General features: G+C 46.1%; 1 protein-coding gene across 1 annotated transcript; it reads left to right on the top strand.

Annotated features, from left to right (window-relative positions):
- Positions 1–1260: 1260 nt before the first annotated feature.
- CCDC12 (coiled-coil domain containing 12) lies at positions 1261–22497 on the top strand. The gene is made up of 7 exons (XM_081971512.1): positions 1261–1420; positions 9716–9810; positions 16126–16205; positions 18314–18375; positions 18488–18522; positions 19064–19140; positions 20984–22497. The coding sequence occupies exons 1-7, from the start codon at positions 1328–1330 to the stop codon at positions 21061–21063; spliced, it is 522 nt and encodes a 173-aa protein (XP_081827638.1). The 5' UTR covers positions 1261–1327; the 3' UTR covers positions 21064–22497.

The following is a 22497-nucleotide window of genomic DNA, read 5'->3' as shown; positions in this document are numbered from 1 at the left end:
GTTTGATCTGCAAGGAGTCTTCTCCAGCACCAGAGTTCAAAGGCCTCCATTCTTTGGCACTCAGCCTTCCTTATGGTCCAACCTTCACAGCCATCCATTGCAACTGGGAAAACCACAGCCTTGACTATACGCACTACTTTAAATGACTTTATATGACCTTATATATATAAACCCGGTCACTTAGCTGTCCAATCTTTTCTTGAAACCCTCCAGCAATGGATCACCCACAATTCTGGAAGGCAGGCTGTTCCATTGATTATTTGCATCTTCTGGGTTCCGTCTGTTGTGTGAATGCAGAAGGGAATTGAAATATCAAGAAAGAAATCAGGGCCACAATTGGTTCCAAAATTTCCATTGTTAAACCAAGACACTTGTTAACTGAGTTTTGCCCCACTTTATGACTTTCCTTGCCACTGTCGCTAAGTGAATCACGGCAGTTGTGAAATTAGTAACACGGTGGTGGCACGAATCTTGAATCTGGCTTCTTTGAACTAAACACAGTTTTAGTTCTTGAGGCGGGTTCAGGATTTAGGATGGATTTCATTTAGGACCACTTATGACCACAATTGAAAGAGGAATTTCTGTTGCTAAGCGAGGCAGTTGTTAAATGAGTCACACCCAATATTTGAGATTTTTTTTTTTGCCATGATTGTTAAGTGGGTAAGTCAGTTGTTAAGTGAATCTGACTTTTCATCGACGTTTGCTAGTCAGAAGGTTGCAAAAGGGGATCACGTGACCCCAGGACATTGCAGCCGTCGTAAATATGAGCCAGTTGCCAAGCCTCCGAATTTCAATCATGTGGGGTTGCTGCAACGGTTGTGTGAAAAATGATCGTGTCACTTTTTTCAGTGCCGGGATAACTTTAGTCACTAAACGAACCATTGCAAGTCAAGGACTACCTGTACATGACAGGCAAGTAGGGGGCAATCCTAATGTGTTCCTGGTAAAATAATCAGAGCAGTGTCTTTCAAAATTGGCTGCTTTAAGATGAGTGGACTTCAACTCCCAGAATCCCCCAGCCAACAAGTTTGAAGAAGAGGGTAAGTCCACCCGTCTTAAACTGACCAAGCCAGGTGGAAAAAATAGAGGTTCAGGCTCTCTTCCACAGCCATCACCCATTCTACAGCCTTCCTGCACTCTGCATATGCTCAGAGAACTCTGCCACAACGACCCACTCAACTTTTCCCTCCTCCCTGCAAACTTTCACTCCTCGAGCGATGCGCTCGGCGCTCGCCTGGCAGTCCCTGGCGTCATCGATCTGCTCTCGTTCGGCTTCCCGGCGGACGCGCGGTTATCCCTCCGTCGCGCTTGCGCAGTAGATCCGAAGATGGCGTCCGAGGCCGGCGGTTTGCAGGAAGAGGCGCTGCGGCGAAGGGAGCGGCTGAAGGCGTTGAGGGAGCGCACCGGGGCGGCCAAGAAGGTAAAGAGGGCCGGGAGCCGCCTCAGAGGACCAGGAGGCGGCTCTGGAGGCTCAGCCGGCCTGGGGGTGGGGTGGGGGGAAGCCTGTGGTGGGAAACATGCTGGCAGGTGACGTCACTCGCGCATGCGCATTGCCAAACAGGGACTACAAAGCCCATCCCAGTGGCAGGCCCGCCTTCCTTGTTCTATGCCCTCCATTTGCATTCTCTTATTTAGCCCTGGAAAGTATCGGGCCCGAGGTTAGGGACTACAACGCCCATCGTCCCCTTACCTGTATTGTAATGGCTAGCAGCGAGGTCTCTTTAGGTTGTGGGTGGTTTTATTTTATTATTATTATTAACAATAATAACGCCAATAAAATTAATATTATTATTAATATGTGTTTTTCAACAATGAACAATGCACTGATTCGCTTAACAACCACGGCCTGTGAAAGGAGGTGTGATTCACTTAGCAACCTTAGCAACGGGAGCCCTGGTCCCCAATGCTGTTTGCAAATTGAGGAATATCTGCAGTTGAACTAAGTCGAGTGGTGGGTGGATTTCAACTCCTGGAATCCCACAGCCACATACTTTTGCAGGGATCTTAACGTTAAGGAAACACCGCAGTTGTTAAACAAATGTGGTTTTTGGCAGAAAATGGAAGTACACCTATTCCTCAACTTAACAACAGTTCATTGTTACCATTCAAAGCTATAACGCTGAAAGAAGTGTCTTACAACTGTTGCAACATCCCCAGAGTCATGTGATCAAAATTTGGATGCTTGGCAACTGACTCGTATTTATGACGGTTGCAGTGTCCTGGGGTCATGTGATCCCCTTTTGCAACCTTAGTGTCGTAAGTGTGAAGAAGAGTCATGTGTTGCTTTTTTTCCCTGCCGTTGTAACTTCGAGCAGTCACTAAATCAACAGTTGCAAGCCGAGGACCACCTGTGAAGCAATGTATTTCAGGGTCAAAATAATAAGATAATCCTTGACTTATAACCACAATTGAGCCCAAAATTTCTGGTGTTAAGCAAGTTAGTTGTATATTTTGCCCACCAGTCTCCTGGTTATTGGCCCAAGGTCACCCAGCCAACTTTCATGGGTGGATGGGACTAGAACACACCCGTCCCCTGGTGATTGGCCTGGAGTCACTCAGCTGTTTTTCAGGTGTAAAGTGGGACTAGAACTCACCATCTCCCCCTTTCTAGCCTGCTGCCTTAACCACTAGACCAAACTGCCTCCCTCTTTTTCTTCAACCACAGTTTGGAAGTTATGTTATCCCTTAGGAAGTGGAATCACTTTAATATCTTCCCGATCAGCAATGTCGTATTTTCCCTTTGCTGTGAAGCGTAGCAGGTGGATTCGTTTTAAGTTCTAGAAGATTTGTGAGCTTGTGGAAGTGAGCTATACTCACAACAAGCCCCTGCATGGGTGCTCGAAGGCTTCTTCTTTTCACAGGAAGAGGGGCACGAGCAATCCCATGAAAAGTGCGTGATTTCGTTTTGTCTCAAGCCCCCTCAGAAAGAGATTCATCTCTTTCTGGAAATTGCAGCTAGCAATAAAATGGGAGTTTAGAACGCCTGCTAGCTTTCTAATCTCGTTTTTCTCTCTGTTTCTTGGTATGTACAGGTAGTCCTCGACTTACGACCACAGTTGAGCCCAAACTTTCCATTGCTAAGCACGACAGTCTTTAAGTGGGTTTTACCCAGTTTTAAAGCCTTTCTTGCTTCAGTTGTTAAGCGAATCCCTGAGGTCATTAAGTTAGTCACACGGTCGTTAAGCGAATCTGGCCTCCCCCCTGACTTGTCTTGGCAGAAGGTCACATGACCACCAGGGACATTGCAACCGTCATAAATAAGTCAGCTGCTGAGCACCTGAATTTTGGGCATGCTGTACGTGTGAAAACACTGTTTTTCAATGCTGTTGTAAGTTTGAACTGTCACTAAATGAACTTGTAAGTCAAGGACTACTTGTAATCTCATTTTCCTCTGTTTCTTGATATTCTGCTTTGACTGTTGCTCCTTTAGCACATTCTTCTTGTGACTGGAAACGTTGCTTGAAAGGAGGGATTGGGGCTTCTGGACTTTTTCAAAAACATTAATACGTCTCTTAAAATAGCCCGGTTTATAAATATATAACTGGACTGAAGTTGACACATTTTGGTGACTGGTTCCAAAATCCTGGGCAATTCCTAGTCAAGTTTCAGTTCTGTTATATTCAGAAACGTTTATGCAGATGTTTGGATTTTACCTAGCAGAAAACACCTGCATATAAACCTTTGCCAACCCATGAAAACCGTTGAAAGTTTTCAAAATGGTATCCTCAGAATTCAGTGGCTGCTTCTTCTGAGTAAATTTATCTTTAAGACTCCGAGGTCCAGTTTGCTCTACTGGTCCAGGCACCAGGATTAATAGGGGAGGGTGAGTTCTAGTCCCGCCTTAGCTGGGAGACTTTGGGCCTGGCCCCCTGTCTCAGCCCATCCCTCCACAGAGGGTTATTGATTTGGGGGAAATAAGAGGCGGAAGGTGTGTGGATATGTTGCTGATGTTTCTGGTTTCTAAAAGTAATAAAGGCCGGATATGAATCATATTTAATTATTTAAATTCATTCTGAAGTCAAGTGTAAACTATTAGCCTGAATTCCGAACAGGGCCCTTCCTGTGTATTGGATATTTAGCTTGCACTGCAGGAACTCCTCCACTTACAACCATTCGTTTAGCGACTGCTTGAAGTCACAGCAGCAATTATTACAGCCAGTCCTCACACTTACGTCTTGCAGCACGATGAGGTGGCAGTGTCCCACATCCCATCCCCTTTTGCGGCTTTCTTTTAACCAAAGTCAACGGAGGAGCCTGATTCGGTTCACAACCGTCTGACTGAATGGACAACTCTGGGCCCCCTGAACAATTGTTGGCAAGAAAGGTCGCAAAAGCGGGGCAGGACTGACCCAATAGCTGTCTCACTTTGCAGCAAATGTTGGGCTCCATTATGGTCATAAGCCGAGAGGATCCCCCGTGCCTTGAAACTACAATTTAAGTCTGGAGGGCACAAGAACCGTGGGAGCGATTCCTTAATGTGGGTGCACAATATCTAACAACAATTTCCAGAGGGGGTGTGTGTCTGAGTTTCCCACACAGCTGAGCATTCTGGGTCCCACATCTGGAACTGCTCCACGTTGGCAGCTTTGGCTGCGAGATACGATAAACGCTCTTTTCTAAATCCGATTCTGACTGATTGGATTAGATTAGATTAAAGTTAGGCTTTGTCCTCTTTTCAGCCATGTGACACACACACACACACACACACCACACACCAATTTTCCCCAGCCTGATACTTTCTAAAAGTAGTCCTTGACTTATACCAAGAGAATTGAGCACAAATTTCCCCCGCTAAGTGAGACGGTTGTTAAGTCCCTTTTGATAACCTTCCTTGCCGCGGTTGTTAAGCGAATCCCTGCCGTTCTTAAGTTATCCACACGGTTGTTAAGCGAATTCGGCTTCTCCATTGGCTTTGCTTGTCAGAAGGTCCCAAAAGGAGGATCATGTGGACCCCCTGGGACACGGCGACCATCGTAAATACGAGCCAGTTGCCAGGCGTCTGAATTTTGATCACGCGACCATGGGCGATCGTGCGATGCTTGTGAGAAAAAAAAACTTTTAAGTCCCTTTTCCCCCCCAGTGCTATTGTAACTGAACGGTCACTAAATGAACTGTTGTAAGTCGAGGGCTAATTGTACATGTTTTATAGCCGCGTCCCTTACCGTCCCGCCTGCGCTATGCTCTGGAATTCTGGGAATTGTAGTTCTGACACCTCTGGAACTGGAGACCCTTCACCCATTTCCTCTGAGGAGGGCCAGCCAAAGAAATTTGCACGCTTTTCACACTGGTGGGAAACTCCCATCGCAATGGTTCCTTCTGCAGAATCACAAAAAGTCCCTAGAAGCCCCTTCCTTTAGTCCAGCAAGTTTCTGGCAGTTTCATCCCTGGCAGTTTCATCCCCAAAAATACGCCGAAGAGAAAAATCTAAACTTGATTTCAAATCTCATTTCATTCTATCCCCCCCTTGCCCGGTAGTTACTGCTTGTGGCAGTCTCTGTTTCCTAGAATCACAGGTTTGGAAGAGACCTTGGAGGTCATCTAGTCCAGCCCCTGCTTCAGCAGGAGACTTTATACCATCCCAGACAGGTTCCAAACTCTTTTTTTAAAAAAATAAGTTTTTATTTTTATTCTCTCATATATAGCTAACAAGTATATATTCCCATGTTTATTGTTCTTGTTTATCTTTGCCACTTTTGCCTATTTATTTCTCCTTATAAAGGGTTAAGACAGGGGTGTCCAAACTTGGCAACTTTAAGACTTGTGGACTTCAACTCCCAGAATTCCCCAGCCAGCTCTGCAGAGTTAAGATATACATTCTGGGTTAAGATATACATTCTGGTTGCTTTGCTTACCGCCCCATACACCTATTTTATATTGTCACCATCCTATTTTTTTTCTTTTCTTTTCACTCTCCCTCCCATCACTACTTCCTCCCTCCTCTCCTTACCCTTTCTTTCTTCCCTTTCTTCTCCCCTACTCCCCTCTTCCTGATTCCAAACTCTTCTTGAAGGCCTCCAGCGATGGTTTATCCCACTTTCATATATTTTTTAAGAAGTATCTCAAGGTGGAAACTATATCTAATATTCCTTCTCCCTCCTATTTTCCCCATAACAATCACCCTGTGAGTTGGTGATTGGTGGTCTCCTGGTGATTGGCTCAAAGTCTCCCAGCTGCCTCTCATGCCTGACGGGACTAGAACTCACAGTTCCTAGCCTGATGTCTTGCAGAAGCTAGATTTCTGCAGTCCGTCAATCAGTCTGTCTCCTCCTAATTTAAAAAACTTGGAAGTTCTTGGTCAACTAAAGGAAAAAAGAAATGCAGCTGGGGGGCAAAATAAGGCTGATTTATTTACAAAATATACTTCTGCCTGGCCAAAGTGAGCCCAGAGGCACCTTAATTCCCCTTTCTGGTTTCTTGTGACAACAAAATATAACAACCCCCCCCCCCACCCACCCCCGTCCAATGGATTTGCACACACCTTTCCAAGGTGACTTTCTAATTTTCCACCTCGGGTCATTGACCTCAGGAGCGATCCTGCTTGGCCAGGATTAAGCCACCTCTGGTCTAACCGTTCCGCTTCTCCTTTTTCAAAAATAAGACCCACCTTGTGCTCCGTTTCGCTCTCAAGCAGAAAGTGGAGGAAAGTTTTGGGTTCGGCCTAGGAGATCTGACAAGTCTTGAAAACTTGCAGTTGTATTTTTAAACCTGTTGGCGCCAGCCGGGGGCCTCGGTATAAATAACCAAAGTGAAGGGAGGATTAATTGTGCATAAACAGAGAGCAGAACCTGGTAGCTTTAAACACAACGGTTTACAAGGACTTGGAGAATTAACGGCATGCAGAGCCACATTCCACCCAGTCTGTTTTTGCCCCCTTAAAATTTAACCTCTTGGTTTTGTAAGTTGCCCGGTGTAGAGATTTCGTTGAAGTGGCGAATGCAAAGGAAAAAACTTTTTGTCCGAGAGAGAGAAAGAGGCGTGCAGGTAAGTACTTGAGTTCATTTAGGAACCATTCGAAGTGACAACGGCACTGGAAAGAGTGACTCACGACCATTTTCTCCACTCTTAACAACAACCGTCGCAGCTTCCTGTGGTCACGTCATCAAAATCTGGACGTTTGGCAACTGACTCGCATTTATGACGGTTGCAATGTCCCGAGAGTCACTTGATTTGCAACTTTCTGGCAAGCAGAGTCCATGGGGAAGCCTGGATTCACTGAACAACCGTGTGACAAACTGAAGGACTTGCTTAACAACGGCGGCAAGGAAGGTGGTGAAGTGGCGCCAAACTCACCTAACAACTGTCTTGGTTAGCGACAGCAATTTTGGTTTCCATGGCGCTCCTAAGTCAAGCATTCCCTGCATGGGAGATGTTTTAATTATAATTTTTTTAAAAAAAGTTTTGGAGCTGAGCAAGCAAACTTTTCCCCGCTTGAAGAAAGTGGGCCAATGATCAGCTGCAGGGGGGAAAAGATCCACTTACGGGTCTGTCTTTGCACTCAAGATGTAACATTTTAATTAACGCATGCAAAAAGCGTCCCACATTGGCTTGGTGCGACTCGAAACGAACGTGTTCCCCATGTGCCCCTGTGGTCTAGGCTGCCTTTGACGGTTAACACAAACAGGTCTGCAGGTGAATTTTGGCAGTGAAAGTAGAATTTTGCCACCACCACACTCCCCTCCACCGTCTGCAAAAAGTTGGTTGCTGTTAGGAATGGTTATTTTTATTTTTTTTTATCTTACGGGTGGGGGGGGGGAGCCCAACAATTTGCACCGAGCGAATGAGGCTTTTTATGCTGGCAATGGGGGTGAAAATGCAGGAAATAAACGCTCACCAAGAGGTTGTGCTTTTAACACAAAAGTGATAGGAGCCCCTCGGCTTTCCTCCGGGGTGAGTTGCATCTTGTCGTTCCTTTTGATATCCGTTCAGGTTCCACTCGGAAAGTGTGTGTGTGTGTGTGTGTGTGCACGCACACACACACACACACACACACACACACACACCGAGGTGTAACTCAAAAGATCCTTCCGTCTTTTTCGCAATGCTTGAAAATCGAGGAACCTTGCAAAAATCCCTCCTTTTTCCTAAGCATACAGGTGTCGCAAGCACTCCTCGGCTTAACGTCCACAGTGGAGCTCCAAATTTCCGTGGCTAACCGAGGCAGTTGTTAAATGAGTTCTGACCCACCCACCCCGTTTTTGTCACCTTTCTTGGCACAGTTGCTAAGTGAATTGCTGCGCTGGCTCAATGAGTCCCCACGGTTTTTAAGTGAATCTGGCTTCCCCCCCCCGCAGACTAGGCTTGGCGGAAGGTCGCAAAAGAGGATCATATGCCCCCCCCCCGAACACTGCGACTGTCATAAATAGGAGTCAGCCGCCAAGCGCCTGTATTTTGAACACAGGACCAGGGGGACACGGCAACGATTCTAAGTGTGAAACCTGGACAAGCCAGTTTTGCCACGATAACATCAGTCACTAAACGAAGGGTTGTAAATCAAGGACTCCGTGTTGTTGCTTCCTCAGTGCTTGGACGGAGGGAAGGGGAGAGGTGGGTGGAACAAGCGGCTCTTCTCAACCTCCCTGATCTCTCAGCCCTCCTCCCCATCCCCCCACCCACCCCCCAAATGAAGGGCAGCCCTCCCAGTGACCTCGTGGCATCCATGATGGTTCTGGCCTTCCTTATCTCTGTCCCTGGCTTTCATCTGGGGGCCTCTCAGGAAGAAAGGATCGGATTTCAGGGGTTTTATGGGTGTCCAGGAGGCCCCCCCCTTTCCATTAAGCATTAATAAGTTAATCCTTTCTCTTTCCCCCCCTAATTACTTGCATTGGGACTGTTCCTTATACCATTTGTGTTGTTTGTATTTTTTGCCATGGATTGTACCAGAGGGCTAAAACCAATTTCGTTGTATTTATTTTGTACAATGACAATAAAGGCTATATGGCTCCTTTGGTGGAGAGGTCGGTCAGAGGAGGAGTGTGGGGGAGGAAAGGAAGAGAAGATGGAAGGGAGGGAGGGTGGAGAAGGGGAGGGAGAGGGGATGGAGGGGAGGAAGGAAGGAAAAAGGCAGAAGGAGGGAAGGAAGGAAAAGGGAGGGTGGGAGGGAGGGAGGAAGAGAAAAAGGATGGGAAGACCGGAAGGAAGGAAAAGGAAGGGAGGGAAGAAGAGAAAAAGGAAACAAAAGGATGGAAAGATAGTATGGAAAGACAGGAAGGAAGGAAAAGGGAGGAGAGGAAAGGAAGGAAGGAAGGAATGATAGGAAGGAAAGATAGGATGGAAGGAAGGAAGGAAAAAGGAGGAAGAAAGGAAGGTGGAAGGAATGGGAGAGTAGGAAAGACAAAAAAAGAGGATGGATAGATAGATGGTCAGGGGGTTGGAGTAGATGATCTCTTAAGGCTCCTTCCAATTCTGTCACAGGTATTTATGAGAGTTGCAGTGTCCCGAGGTCACGTGACCGCCTTTTGCGCCCTTCTGGTGAGGGTAGTCATAATGACCACGTTACCCGCTTAACAACTGCAGAGATTCTCTGAACAACTGCGGCGAGAAAGGTCGTCAAGCGGGCCAAACATTCCCTTACCCACCACCGCCTTGCTTAGCAGCAGACCTTTGGTGGCTCCAGTGTGGTCGTAATTCGAGGACTACCCATATCCTGTTAATTCTCTTCTTTCTTTTTCCTTCTCTCTCTCTCTCTCTCTCTCTCCCTCCTTCCTTCTCTCCCCAGCAAAACGAGAGCGAGGCACCGCAGGTAAAGCTGCTGAAAGGCGACAGCCGGCTGCAGGAGGAGGAGGAGGAGGACGAAGGCGCCCCCAAGCACAAGTGAGTCTCTGGTTATTCTCCCTGTCACCCGGGGGGTGGGGGGGAGGAAAAACAGATCAGGAAAGTTGGACCAGGACAACAGAGTTCATAGAGATATATAAGCCCCGCCAACACCCCCCCCCCTGTATCTTTGTATTTGGAAACACCCAACTGAAATTTTTATAAATTGAATTTTTTTTTAAAAAAAAAAAACAGTCCCTTTCTTCTCACGGAGCCCCGTCCTGTATTTTGCAAGTTTCAGTTATGTTTGAAAACAAAGATTAAAAATTATTTGTTTTATTTTTTTAAAAACCGTCTTTAAAGAAGTCCATCACAGTGGTTTGAACCCCACACGGTCTCTTGGCAAGTGTCAATTGTCTTTAAAAATACCCAGTTAAATTTGAAATTTTTGACAAAATTATCTGTGGAAAGTCTCTTCCTTCTTATTAAGTCAGGAGTACTTTCATTCCTTTATTTCTTCCTTCCCCCCTTCCTTCTTTCCCTCCCTCCCCTCCTTCCTTCCTTCCCTTCTTGCTTCCTTCCTTCCCTCCACCTTCCCTCCCTTTCTTCCTCTCTCTCCCTTCTCTTCCCTTCCTTCCTTCTCCTGACCAGCCTCTCCACCAAATCCATGCTATTCCTGCCTACTTTCTTGAGAATGTTACGTATTTTGTTTATTTTACTAGTAATATTGATTAGGAATCAAGGAAAAGCTCCTGCCATTCATCTCTTTAAACCTGGGGTGGGCTATTAATGTAGGTGGGGGGGGGGCGGGGAACCTGTGACCTTTGTGGGCAGCCGAACCGAAAGGGCTGCAGAGGTGCACAGAGACACGCACAGATGTACACAGGAGAGGAAAAAAATAGCAGTCACTTTCAAAACAAAAGCTACACAGTCTTGGATAACAAAAGGCTTTGAAGTTTAACTCTGCTGTTGGATTTGCCTGTTTACTCTGTTGGTGGGGGGTTTCCCCCACCCCCACCCCCATATAGTAGGTAGATGTCCGGTTGGTTTGGTAAGCAGAGTTGCAGGCAGTCATAACCTGTGGGTCTGTTTTGCAAAGATTTTTCTTGAAATATATTTCTCAGAATAGAACAGAACAACAGAGTTGGAAGGGACCTTTGAGGTCATCTAGTCCAGCCCCCTGCTCAAGCAGGAGACCCTTTACTATTTCAGACAAGTGGCTGTCCAGTCCCTTCTTAAAAGCCTCCAGTGTTGGAGCATTCACAACTTCTGGAGGCAACTTCTGTTCCACTGATTAATTGTTCTCACTGTCAGGAAGTTTCTCCTCAGTTCTAAGTTGCTTCTCTCCTTGATTAGTTTCCACCCATTGCTTCTTGTTCTGCCCTCAGGTGCTTTGGAGAATAGTTTGACTCCCTCTTCTTTGTGGCAACCCCTGAGATATCGGAACACTGCTATCATGTCTCCCCTACTCCTTCTTTCTATTAAACTAGACATATTCCCAGTTCCTGCAACCGTTCTTCATAAGTTTTAGCCTCCAGGCCATCTTAAAAGCTTCCTCCCTCCCTTTCTCTTTTCTTCTTCCTTCCTTCCCTTCCTCCCTCCTTCCTTCCCTCCTGTCTCCCTCCCACTTTTCCCCATCTTTTTTTGTAATATTGGTCACCAAAACTGGATGAAGCATTCCAGGTCTGCCCTTACTGAGGCTTTATAAAACGGTACTACCAATACTTTGCGTGATGGTCATAAGTGTGAAAAGCGGTCACAAGTCCGTTTCCCACCCCCCAGTGCCATTGTTAACTTCGAAGGGTGGCTAAATGAGTAAGCCGAGGACTTGGCCCTGTTTGGGACTGTCTGCATGGCTCTTTTAAGCCCAGGTTGATTCCTCCTCCTTCCTCTTCGGAGTCGGGCGCTCTGTCTGTGAACAGGTGTGTCCACAGGTGTAAGAAGAACCCCACGTGCTAGGTGGTCTTAATGAGACTGCACTCTAGACACAGCTGGTCCTCGACTTAACATCAGTTCACTTAGTGACCAAGGTTACAACAGCCCTGAAAAAAGGGATTTAGATCTCTTTTGCACACTTACGACCGTTGCAGTATCCCCGTGGTCAGGTGATCGAAATTCAGACGCTTGGCAGCTGGCTCATCCCCCTTTGCGGCTGTCTGCCAAGCAGAGTCAATGGGGAGAAGCCGGATTCACTTAATGACCGTGTTACTAACAAGTGCCATAATTCACTTAACCACTTGTGGCAAGAAATGTTGGTAAAATGCGGCAAAACTCACTTAACAACATCTTGCTTAGCAATGGAAAGTTGGGGGCTCCATGGTGGTCACAAGTCGAGGACTAAGCTGTATCTGGTAGGCAGCTGAAGTAAACCCTGATCTAATCTCTGTTTGCCTGTCGGTTAAACCAGCCTTCCTCAATGCTGCCCTTGATAGGTTTAAATTTAGAGCATATAGTAAATTTAGAATTTGCGCATCCAACTTGTGGAGGTGGGCTCTGTTCCAAGCTGCCTGTGTGATTTTTGGCTGGGAACCCTGCCCCGGTCCCCCCCCCCCCCACGTCTCAAACAATAAATGTTTCCTTTGTCCCCAGTCTAGAGGTCACAGACAACCTTTGGAGAGGGAAATAAAATCAGTTTCTAAGGGTTCAATGACCAAATCTGTTTTAGGAATTACTATTTAAATCCCCAAGTCTTTTCTCTTAAAGTATACTCAGCCCCTAGATGAGAAAGACTACAGAAAATCCTCAGGTTACGATCGCAAAGTGGGTTGTGAAGTAAGTTGTTTCTCAGGGCAAAGACCTTTTTTTGCCACACTTGTCAAGCGAATCACTGCAGTTTTTAAGTTAAACAGCCTGACATCTTTTAATGTGTTCACTGGCGGAGTTCCTATTTTCAAGGGATATAAAATTAAAATTTTAAGTTGAAATAAAAGAGCCAGTTTGGCATCGGGGTTAAGTTGCTGGCTTAGAAACCAGAAGACGGTGAGTTCTAGTCCCACCTTAGGAATGAAAGCTGGGTGACTTTGGGCCAATCACCAGGAGATGGTGAGTTCTAGTCCTGCCTTAGCCATTAAAACTGTCTGGGTGACTTTAGGCCAGTGCCTCTCTCTTAACCCACCCCACCTCACAGGGTTGTTGTTTGGGGAAATAGGAGGAAGGAATATTAGCAAAGAGCAATAGTTACCGCTTCACAGTGCTTTTACAGCCCCCTCTAAGCTGTTTACAGAGTCAGCCTCTTGCCCCCCAACCCTCCAGGTCCTCATTTTACCCATCTCAGAAGGATGGGAGGCTGAGTCAACCTTGAGCTGGTCAGGATCGAACTGCTGGCAATGGGCAGAATTAGCCTGCAATACTGCATTCTAACCACTGCACCACCATGGCTCTTAGCTCCTATTACCTACCTTCACTGCCTTGAATTCTTTATAAAGTAATATAAAGAGAAAAGTCTTACAAATAATAATAATATGGCGACATGTCCTATTGCTGACTATTTTTTTTTTGTTTAGCAGTGTTAACTAATACAGCCAACCTCAGTTTAAATGTTTCAAAGACATGAAAACACCAACTTTTACTGTTCCTTTGGCATCGACCGACTTTTTTTAAAAAACTGACTTTTATCCTATCTGAACTGTTCCTAGCTGATTCTAAACAGAGATAATTTTATTTTTAGTTCTGTTTCTGTTTGTTGCTATTGGCTGCTTCACGTTCTCCTTAATTTTTTTGGGGTGGGAGGTGGGAAGGTGAATAACCGTTTTGCAGGCATAACGTTCCCTCCACACTCTGCTTATCTGTTCCACATTCCTCATTTTTCAAGGGCTGTTCAGGCCTCTGTATACCAACCTTCCACGCTCTTTTAAAAAATGAGAAAAATAAGTGCCATGACAGGAAGCGCTTGCAATCTGGAGAGCATTCCAGCCTTACCTCTCCAGATAAGGAAAAAAACGGAGGACCAGAATTGTTCTAATTGTTCTAATTTCCTCAGCAAATTGCCTGTGTACGCAGGCCGTCCCATTGCTTTAAATGCTGTGAGTCTCGATGTAGAGAAACACCGGGCGAAGAGCAAAGAAGAGCAACTAAGATGTTAAAAGCCTTGGAGACTAAAACGTGTAAAACAGCTGCAGGATTTGGGTTTGGCTAAGAGAAAAGAAGGGACTTCCAACACTGGAAGTCTTTAAGAAGAGATCATCCCAAAAGGTGCTTTTTCCCCCCCCCCCCCCCAAGAGGCAACTGGACTTATTTGTTTTCCTTTGAAGACGTTTAGCTTCTCATCCAAGAAGCTTCTTCAGCTCTGACTGGATGGTGGAGGAAAAAAAGGATTTATACTCCTTGCAGACAGAGCTGGTCATTTGCATCCTTTGAGGGAGCCATTGAGGCCACTTGGAGGTTTGTCCTCGGTGTCACCTGAGCAGGGCAAAGTAGTGCAGATCTGTACATTGGGGAAACAAAACAACCGCTTCACAAATGCGTGGCTCAACATAGGAGAAAGACAAAGGCCACTCTTTTGAAGATAGCATAGATAGCATCCTGACAGTTAGAACAATTAATCAGTGCCTCCAGACGTTGTGAATGCCCCAACACTGGAAGTCTTTAAGAAGATGTTGGATAGCCATTTGTCTGAAACGGTATAGGGTTTCCTGCCTAGGCAGGGGGTTGGACTAGAAGACCTCCAAGGTCCCTTCCAACTCTGCTAGTGTATTGTATTGTATTGTATTGTATAGTCCACATTTTGGGCAGAGGGGACCTCTGGTTTGAAAGGATGGTGGGGAATGGAAGGATTTATACTCCTTGCAGACAGCTGGTCATTTGCTTCCTTTTAGAGAGTCGTTGAGGCCGCTTGGAAGTTGGTCTGTGTCCTCAGGGTCACCCGAGTGGTGCAAATGGGGTGTGAAGCCTTCTTGGAACTGATTGAAAGGACTCCTGTGTTGCAAGGAATATAAATCCTTCCATTCTCCACCACCCAGTCAGAGCAGAAGAAGCTCCATGGATGAGAAGCGAAACGTCTTCATAGAAAAAGATGTGTTGCCTCTTGAAAAAGCACCTTTGGGGAAGCCATGACCTGGAAGGCAGAGAATCTCCACAGACATGAAGAAGAGGCTGGAGAGCCACTTGTCTGAAGCGGCATATAGGGTCTCCTGCCAGAGCAGGGGGTTGGACTGGATGACCTCCAAGGTCCCTCCCAGCTCTTATTCCCTTGTAAGTCCTCCTGGCCAGGAAGGGCTGTTGGAAGCTGCAGAGGAGCTGAAGGAAAGGGCGACGTCTCCACCTAGTGCACAATGTGAGGATTGCAACTTTTTGCAGATTAACTCAGCCCGCTCTCCTAGTGGTGCAAGTGTTTCTCAACCTTGGTGACTTTAAGTCTTGTGGACTTCAACTCCCAGAATCCCCCAGCCAGCTGGCTGGGGGATTCTGGGTGTTGAAGTCCACAGGACTTAAAGTCACCAAGGTTGAGAAACACTGCACTGGTGCAAGGGCCCCTTCTGTGCATGGATCGAGATGGGTTTTTACTCCCCTAGGGATAAACTCTCTGGAGTTGGGTGGAATTCATTTATATTTTTATTTCAATCTGTATTTTTTTTTTGTTTCATTCAGAAGCTTGAAATGTAAAATTCCAGAAAAAGTAAACAGGGGCAAAAAAAAGAAAAAGGAACTAGACAAGGACGTTAAAAAAGATGTGAATTAGAAAGTCCTCAAATTACAACAAGTCCTCAAATTACAACCATTCATTTAGTGACTGTTCGAAGTTACAACAGCACAGAAAAAAGGGACTTAGGACCGTTTTTCACACTTACGACCGTTGCAGCATCCCCACGGTCAAAATTTAGATGCTTGTCAACTGACTCGTATTTATGACGGTTGCAACGTGCCAGCGTCATGCAGTCCCCTTTTACAAACTTCCGACAAGCAAAATCAATGAAGAAACCAGATTCATTTAACGACCACGTGCCTAATTTAACAGTTACAGTGATTCACTTAACAATTGTGAGGGGCTGTAAAAGGTGGTAAAATGCAGAACAAATATTTCACTTAGCAACAGAAATTTGGGGCTCAATTGTCGTAAGCCGAGGACTACCAGTACGGTTGGTGACAAAGCAAGGATAGGGAGTCCTCAACTTGCGACAGCAATTGGGACCAGATTGTCCACCCCTAAGTAATGCGGTTCTAAAGCGCGACTGCGTTGTTTAATGACTGAAATCCCTGCAGTTTCAGTTGCCGTCATTAATTGAATCCCACAACGGAGTCATTGGGGAAGCCAGCAGGAAGCTGCAAGTCCAACTCCAACCGGGCAGAATTGCTTCAAATGCAGCAGTGCAGCTTCGTTGGTAGAGGGAGCCTGTACTCTTTCATAATCGTCTTCCTTTTCCTTCCTTCTCTTTTTAGGGAGCTGAAGTTGCGGAATTACACCCCGGAAGATGTGGAGCTGAAGGAAAGGGTGGTGCCCAATGCCAAGCCAGCTTCAGGTAGCTCCGTAGGAGGGGACCGTTCAGTCTGCCTTGTCCAGCCCTTCCTGGAAATAGCCATCCAGGAAGCTAGCAAAGAAGGCATTATGTCCTTCTCTTTGTCCCTCTCTTTCTTTTTCTCCTCCTTCTTTTCTCCTTGTCTATCTTCTCCTTCTCTTCCTCCATCTCCCCTCCTATCCTCTTCCTCCTATATCATCTTCTCTAATTTATCTTCTCCTTTTGCATTTTTATTTCTCCTTCTCCATCTTCTCCTTTTTCATCTCCCCCATTCTCCTTTCCCCCTTTTTCTCCCTTTCTCATCCATATCCTCCCCTTCTCCTCCCTCCCTCCCTCCTCCTCCTCTTCCACCCTCCCCTTTCCTTACCCGAAAAAAATGGATGCCCTCTTTTCAGTCTTAAGGCCAAGGTAGTTGACACCTGCGAGGTCTCTCTTACTTCTACCACTTATTCTAGCTTTAGTCCTGTCATCCTTATTAAAAGGCTTTTTCTTTCTATCCTAATTTCTAATCATGTCACCCATCTAAAAAAGAAGAGAGAGAGAGAGAGAGAGAGAGAGAGAGAGAGAGAGAAGGAAATATTCAGAAGAGCAACAAAAAAGGAATTATCTATCCATCAACTCTTGCCTGCTTCAGTAATTTAATTGCTATGCTTTTTTAAAATTGCCTCTCAAATTCCTCTCTTGGCTCTTTATTTCTGTCTACCCTCTTCCACTGTCTAATTCTCAAATGTTCTGCCCAGGTCCCTCTCTCCCTTTCAAACATATCTTCCAACTCTCTTATTACATTTGGTTCAATTCATTAATCATTGTTATTTCCATTGCTGTCTCCTCTTTGCCTTCTTCCTTTGTTTCTTCTTCAGGTGCCTCCCTTTCCTGGACGTCTTGTTCTTTACTCATCATCCCTCATATGATATTTTCCATTTTCTCCCCATAATCTCCTTAAATCTTTTCTCCATGGCGTCTTTTGTGCTTTGAAAGAGTAATGCCATCTCCTTCAAAATTCCACCCATTTCTGCCTTATAAGGTATCTTGTTTTATTTTTTAACTTAAAAATTTAAGTTTTAGTCCAGCAGTCCAAGAACTATTTATTCGGTCCTTAAGCTACCCTTCAAGGGGTGCACTAGTCCCAGTTCTTTGTATCCCATGGAGAAACCGTCAGTTCCACTTAAATAAACCCAAAAGTTATCCAAAGCCTCTTTTCATCCCCTTTACAAGTTCCAATCTTCTAACATTTCTTTATCTGGCTCTCCAGTAGTCATAGGATAGTTAAAAATAATCCAATGGATATTTTCACAACTCTTCATTTAGATCTTCCCAGACTGTAAGTTTCCCTTTAGTCAGCAGGTGGCACTGTTTCAGTATTGCCACTAATCAAGCGTTCTTTTGGTTATAGAACGATTGTGAAAGCAGAATAAGTTTTATAAGTAAATGATTCCAGCATTTCAAAATGCCTTCCTAGTACCACTTCTCCCAATTTTAGAGTAATTTTCTGTGTCTTTCAAAATTTATTATTTTTCTCTCCCACGCACCTCACTTCCGGTCTGATAAATTCTCAGAATGCTCGGATGCTCCTTTTACAGATAGTTCTCAGCAAATAGTTGTAAATTGTTCCTTGGGGTTAAATTTAAAGAAAATCCTCTCTCCCAGATCCAGCCACTGTTCACTGCTTTGCTCCAGCATTAGTCTCAGATGGTCATCGGTTGTCACAGCTTTGTGGCAGCCATCTTTAGCTGCCTCTTCTTCTTGCCATGGCTGAGAGGGAAAATGAACCCCGGGGTTCCAGGAGAGCTGCGACTCTCCTCGACCTCACAGGGTGCCCCTCTTTGCTTCACCACCCCTCCAGAGTGGCTTTGGTCCCTCACGGAGCCCACAAACAAGAAGAATTCAGCACAGGTGACGGAGCCACGTTCTCCTGTGTCTGAAAGGTGCCGCAACGTCAGCCGGGAGTCCCAGCAGATGGCTGCCTTGATTCAGGTAGGTCTCTAGGGGAACAAGCCTGATTGGGCCTTCTGTTGGGGAGGTCCTCTTGGCACCCCAATAGACAAGGGGTGTCTTAACACTTTCACCCCCTTCCTTTCCCATCTCTCATGATGGTCTCTTCCTCTCTCTAGTGGAAGACAAAGTGAAGGAACAGCTGGAGGCAGCTAAACCGGAACTGATCATCGAAGAAGTGGTAAGGCCCCCTCGCGTAAGACCAGTAATGTCATTTTACTGAAAAGCGGCTCTTGAAAAGGAGAGGGGAGCTTTCCCCATTAAACTCTCCCCTTTGTTTTTATTCCTTACAGGACCTGGCAAATCTCGCTCCCAGGAAGCCTGACTGGTGAGTAGGAACGTTTATCTCCACGAGAGCAGAGACAAAAAGTTGCTTTTTAAAGCCTTCCCAAATGCCTCAGTTTGCCGTGAGGCAGTTGTGCCCTTTGTGTGCATTTGAAGGTTCAACTATATTGATTCATTGCTGAAAGCCTTTGCACAGGAATCCTCCAACTAAAGCGATTCATTGCTGAAAATCTGTGTATTAGGAATTCAGCACCTGCTACGAGAGATAAGGGCATTACCTAAGGGAGAAGAGCAAAGGCATTCAAAGAGGGTTGGACGTATTCCTTTTGTGGCTGTATAGTGATTCTAGGCTGGTCCCCCTTTTCACTCCGCACCTCCCCACCCCCTGGTTCTGCCGACTCTTCCCCAATTATAGGAGGAAGGCTGTGCTTAGGATCGTAGCTCTGTGCTCAAGTGGCATTTAGAAAGTGGATGGCTGATAGGGAACGGAATGGGTGAAGGGACCTTGGAAATCTTGTAGTCTACCCCCACCGCCTGGAGCTTTGATTAACTTCATTTCTTTTCCTGTCTTGTTCCCGCTTCAGGGACCTGAAGCGGGATGTTGCCAAAAAACTGGAAAAATTGGAAAAACGGACCCAGAGGGCCATCGCCGAGCTGATCCGTGAGTTTGGTCTGCGGGGTAGAAATGTAGCAGTGCCCCAGTCATTTCTCATTCTCCCCACCCCCACCCCAAAAGTCCCAAAGGTGCTTTTTTTCCCCCCCCAAGAGTCAACTGGACTTATTTGTTTTCCTTTGAAGACGTTTCGCTTCTCATCCAAGAAGCTTCTTCAGCTCTGACTAGATGGTGGAGGGAAAAACGGACTTACACTCTTTGCAGACAGAGCTGGTCGTTTGCATCCTTTTTTAGAGAGTCATTGAGGCCACTTGGAGGTTTGTCCTCGGTGTCACCTGAGCAGGGCAAAGTAGTGCAGATCTGTACATTGCGGGAAACAAAACAACCGCTTCACAAATGCGCGACATAGGAGAACAAACCCATCGGGATGAGATTCAGCACTTCCACTTGCATTTGAAAGACAGAGGCCGCTCTTTTGAAGACAGCAAAGTCCACATTTTGGACAGAGGGGACCTCTGGTTTGAAAGGGGGGTCCAAGAGGTCATCTATGTCAAAATTGAACCCTCTCCCAACAAAGGAGGTGGGGGGGATACGACATCACTTATCTCCTGTCTACAACACAGGAGTCCTTTCAGCAGTTCCAAGAAGGCCCCACCCCCATTTGCCCCACTCAGGTGACCCTGAGGACACAGGTAAGCCTCCAAGTGGCCTCAATGACCCTCTCAGAGGATGCAAATGACCAGCTGTCTGCAAGGAGTATAAATCCTTCCGTTCCCACTCAGAGCTGAAGAAGCTTCTTGGATGAGAAGTGAAACGTCTTCAAAGAAAGTCCATTTGCCTCCTGAAAAAAAGCACTTTTGGGCGACCACGACCCGGACAACTTGAGAATCTCCACAGCCAACCCCCCCCCCCCCCAAGCCAATATTGCAAATGTTCTGAGCCCATTTGCTGAGGGACACATCATGGTTCGAATTCTACGTCCAACCAGCCTTCCTTCCCATCCAACACCGGCATCCGTTCCTCCTTTACCCTTTTCCGAGCCTTTGGATATTTCTACCAATCGTGATACAGATAGTCCTCGACTTACGGCTGTAATGGAGCCTGCCCATTATGGTCGTCGTAAAGCAGGACGCCCAAGTGACCAGACCCGTTTTTTATGACCACCTGTTGCAGCAAAGACTGCCGTCATAACGCAAACAGGGCGGTATATGACAAGTGTTTTTGGAAAAATGTTGGTTTTCGGTGAAATCGTCATAAACCGAGATCACGTGACTCCACGGTGCTGCAAACAGCCACAAATGCAGGTTCACTAAGGGCCCAAAATCCGAACTTCAGAACAGGGTTGTAAGTTCAGGAAGTCCTCGACCTATGACCACAACCTAGCCCAAAATTTCCACTGCTAAGCGAGACAGTTGTTAAGTGAGTCTCTGCCCCCCCTCCCATTTTAGGAACCTTCCACCGTTGTTGAATGATTCAACTTAAACTTAAGTTCATGCAGTTTGTAGTCCCCCCGGTTGTTAAGTGAATCATGGACTTCGCTTGTCAAAAGGTCGCAAAGGTGGATCACGTGATCCAAGGACCGTCGTAAATACGAACCAGGTGCCAAAGTGTCTGGATTTTGATCCGGTGACTCTGGGGACGCTGCAATGGTCACAAGTACGAAAAATGGTCATAAGTCAAATGTTTTCAATGCCATTGTCGCTTCCAACGGTCACTAAATGAACTGTTGTAAGTCGAGGACTACCTTTATCAGGAAATTTGTGGCTCTTTTGATGAGCTCTTGGTGGGAAATGGGGGCTTCTTGGATGCACCGAAACCCCCCCCCTTGAGGGCCCTTTGACCTTCTGTGGTCCCAGGAGGCCCCTCCGCTTGACCCCCTCTCTTCTCGCAGGAGAGCGCCTGAGGGGCCAGGAGGAAGAGCTGGCCTCCGCCGTCAATTCCGCCAAGCAGGAGGACAGCGACTCTGATTGAGGCGCTTTCCAGAGAAGAGATCCCCGAGGTCCATCAGGAGGAGGATCTTTTTCCCCAGGGGATCCTGGAGACCCACAAGTACAGCATGAATATAAGTGCAAAGGAAGCAATGAGACTTTCTCAAATATTTTTAGTCCAAAACCATGCCTTTAAATAGGGAGAAGAGAGGAGATACTTGAGTCTCTCGGCTTGGCTGCTACCTCTCTTTGTCCACTGCCAGGGAAACCGATCGCCTATTCTACTAAAAAATTCATTCTCGCGGGGTTTCAGCGCTCGATTCACCCCATACTTGGTTTCGTGCGTAGAATGACTTCTTAAGTGGATTGGCCATCCGTTCACCATTGTTTTCAGTGTTTTTATTGGGGTCAAAATTCAATACACTTTCTGGATCGGGGGTGGGTGGGTGGGGGAGAAGAGGGGGATAACAGGTTAACACTCATGAACCAAGTGACATTTAAAGGGACGTGGTGCCTCAGTAGCTAAGACGCTAAGTTTGTCGATCAGAAAGGTCGGCAGTTTGGCGGTTCCATTCCCGAGCGCCGCATAACGGAGTGAGCCCCCGTTACTTGTCCCGGCTTCTGCCAACCTAGCAGTTCGAAAGCATGTAATAAAATGCAAGTAGAAAAATAGGAACCACCTTTGGTGGGAAGGGAACAGCGTTCTGTGCGCCTTCAGGGGTTGAGTGATGCCGGCCACATGGCCACGGAGACGTCTTCGGACAGCGCTGGCTCTTTGGCTTTGAAGCGAAAATGAGAACTGCCCCCTGGAGTCAGGAACTACTAGCACAAATTATACTTGTACGCAAGGGCAAAAATGGCATTTTATCAGTCACACGTTGAGCGGAGTGGCAATTGTGTTGAATTTCTCTTTTTTTTCTTTTCTTCCCCCAAGGACACTTTGAACCAAGGATGCTTTGAAGAGGTGGGGACTTCAACTCCCATAATTCACTGGCCAGCTGGCTGGGGAATTCTGGGAGTTGAAGTCCTCACCTCTTCAAAGTGAGTGAGGTTAAGAAGGGTTTTAAAACAAGATTAAGAGATAGCAAGAATGCTTCACAACAAGTGTGTGTGTGTGTCTGTCTGTGTGTGTGTGTGTGTGTGTGTGTGAAAATGCTGTGTTGTTTTCTCCACTACATTTTCAATTGGGTTTGTGATGGGATGCTTGTTCAAGGACCACTTTAATCTACATAACTCTTAAGGATCTATATATTGCGTATTTAAGTAGATTAAAAACCTCATACCTCTCATCCATTTCCTGCATATCAAACAGAAGAAATCTTATTGAGGGTTACACATGTTCTTCCTGGCTTACAGGAAAGACATATTTTACAGATTTCTATGTTTTTCCTGTCTGTTGCTACTCGGGCATATATGTGAACGCAACTATGATGGTGGTTTGATCTTTATTTACATAATAAAATGTTCTTCTTTGGAA

The sequence above is a fragment of the Natrix helvetica genome (genome assembly GCF_964273705.1).
Source record: "Natrix helvetica genome assembly, chromosome: Z".
Lineage (NCBI taxonomy): Eukaryota > Metazoa > Chordata > Lepidosauria > Squamata > Natricidae > Natrix > Natrix helvetica.
Note: the sequence above shows the minus strand (reverse complement) of the source record. Positions and strands in the feature narration are given on the sequence as shown.

Bases quoted from the DNA above. Each gene is read 5' to 3' on its own strand.
- CCDC12 (XM_081971512.1), top strand. From the start codon at position 1,328: ATGGCGTCCGAGGCCGGCGGTTTGCAGGAAGAGGCGCTGCGGCGAAGG. The intron at 1,421-9,715 runs GTAAAGAGGGCC...TTCTCTCCCCAG, and splicing joins GCACCGGGGCGGCCAAGAAG to CAAAACGAGAGCGAGGCACC. The intron at 16,206-18,313 runs GTAGCTCCGTAG...TCCTCTCTCTAG, and splicing joins CAATGCCAAGCCAGCTTCAG to TGGAAGACAAAGTGAAGGAA.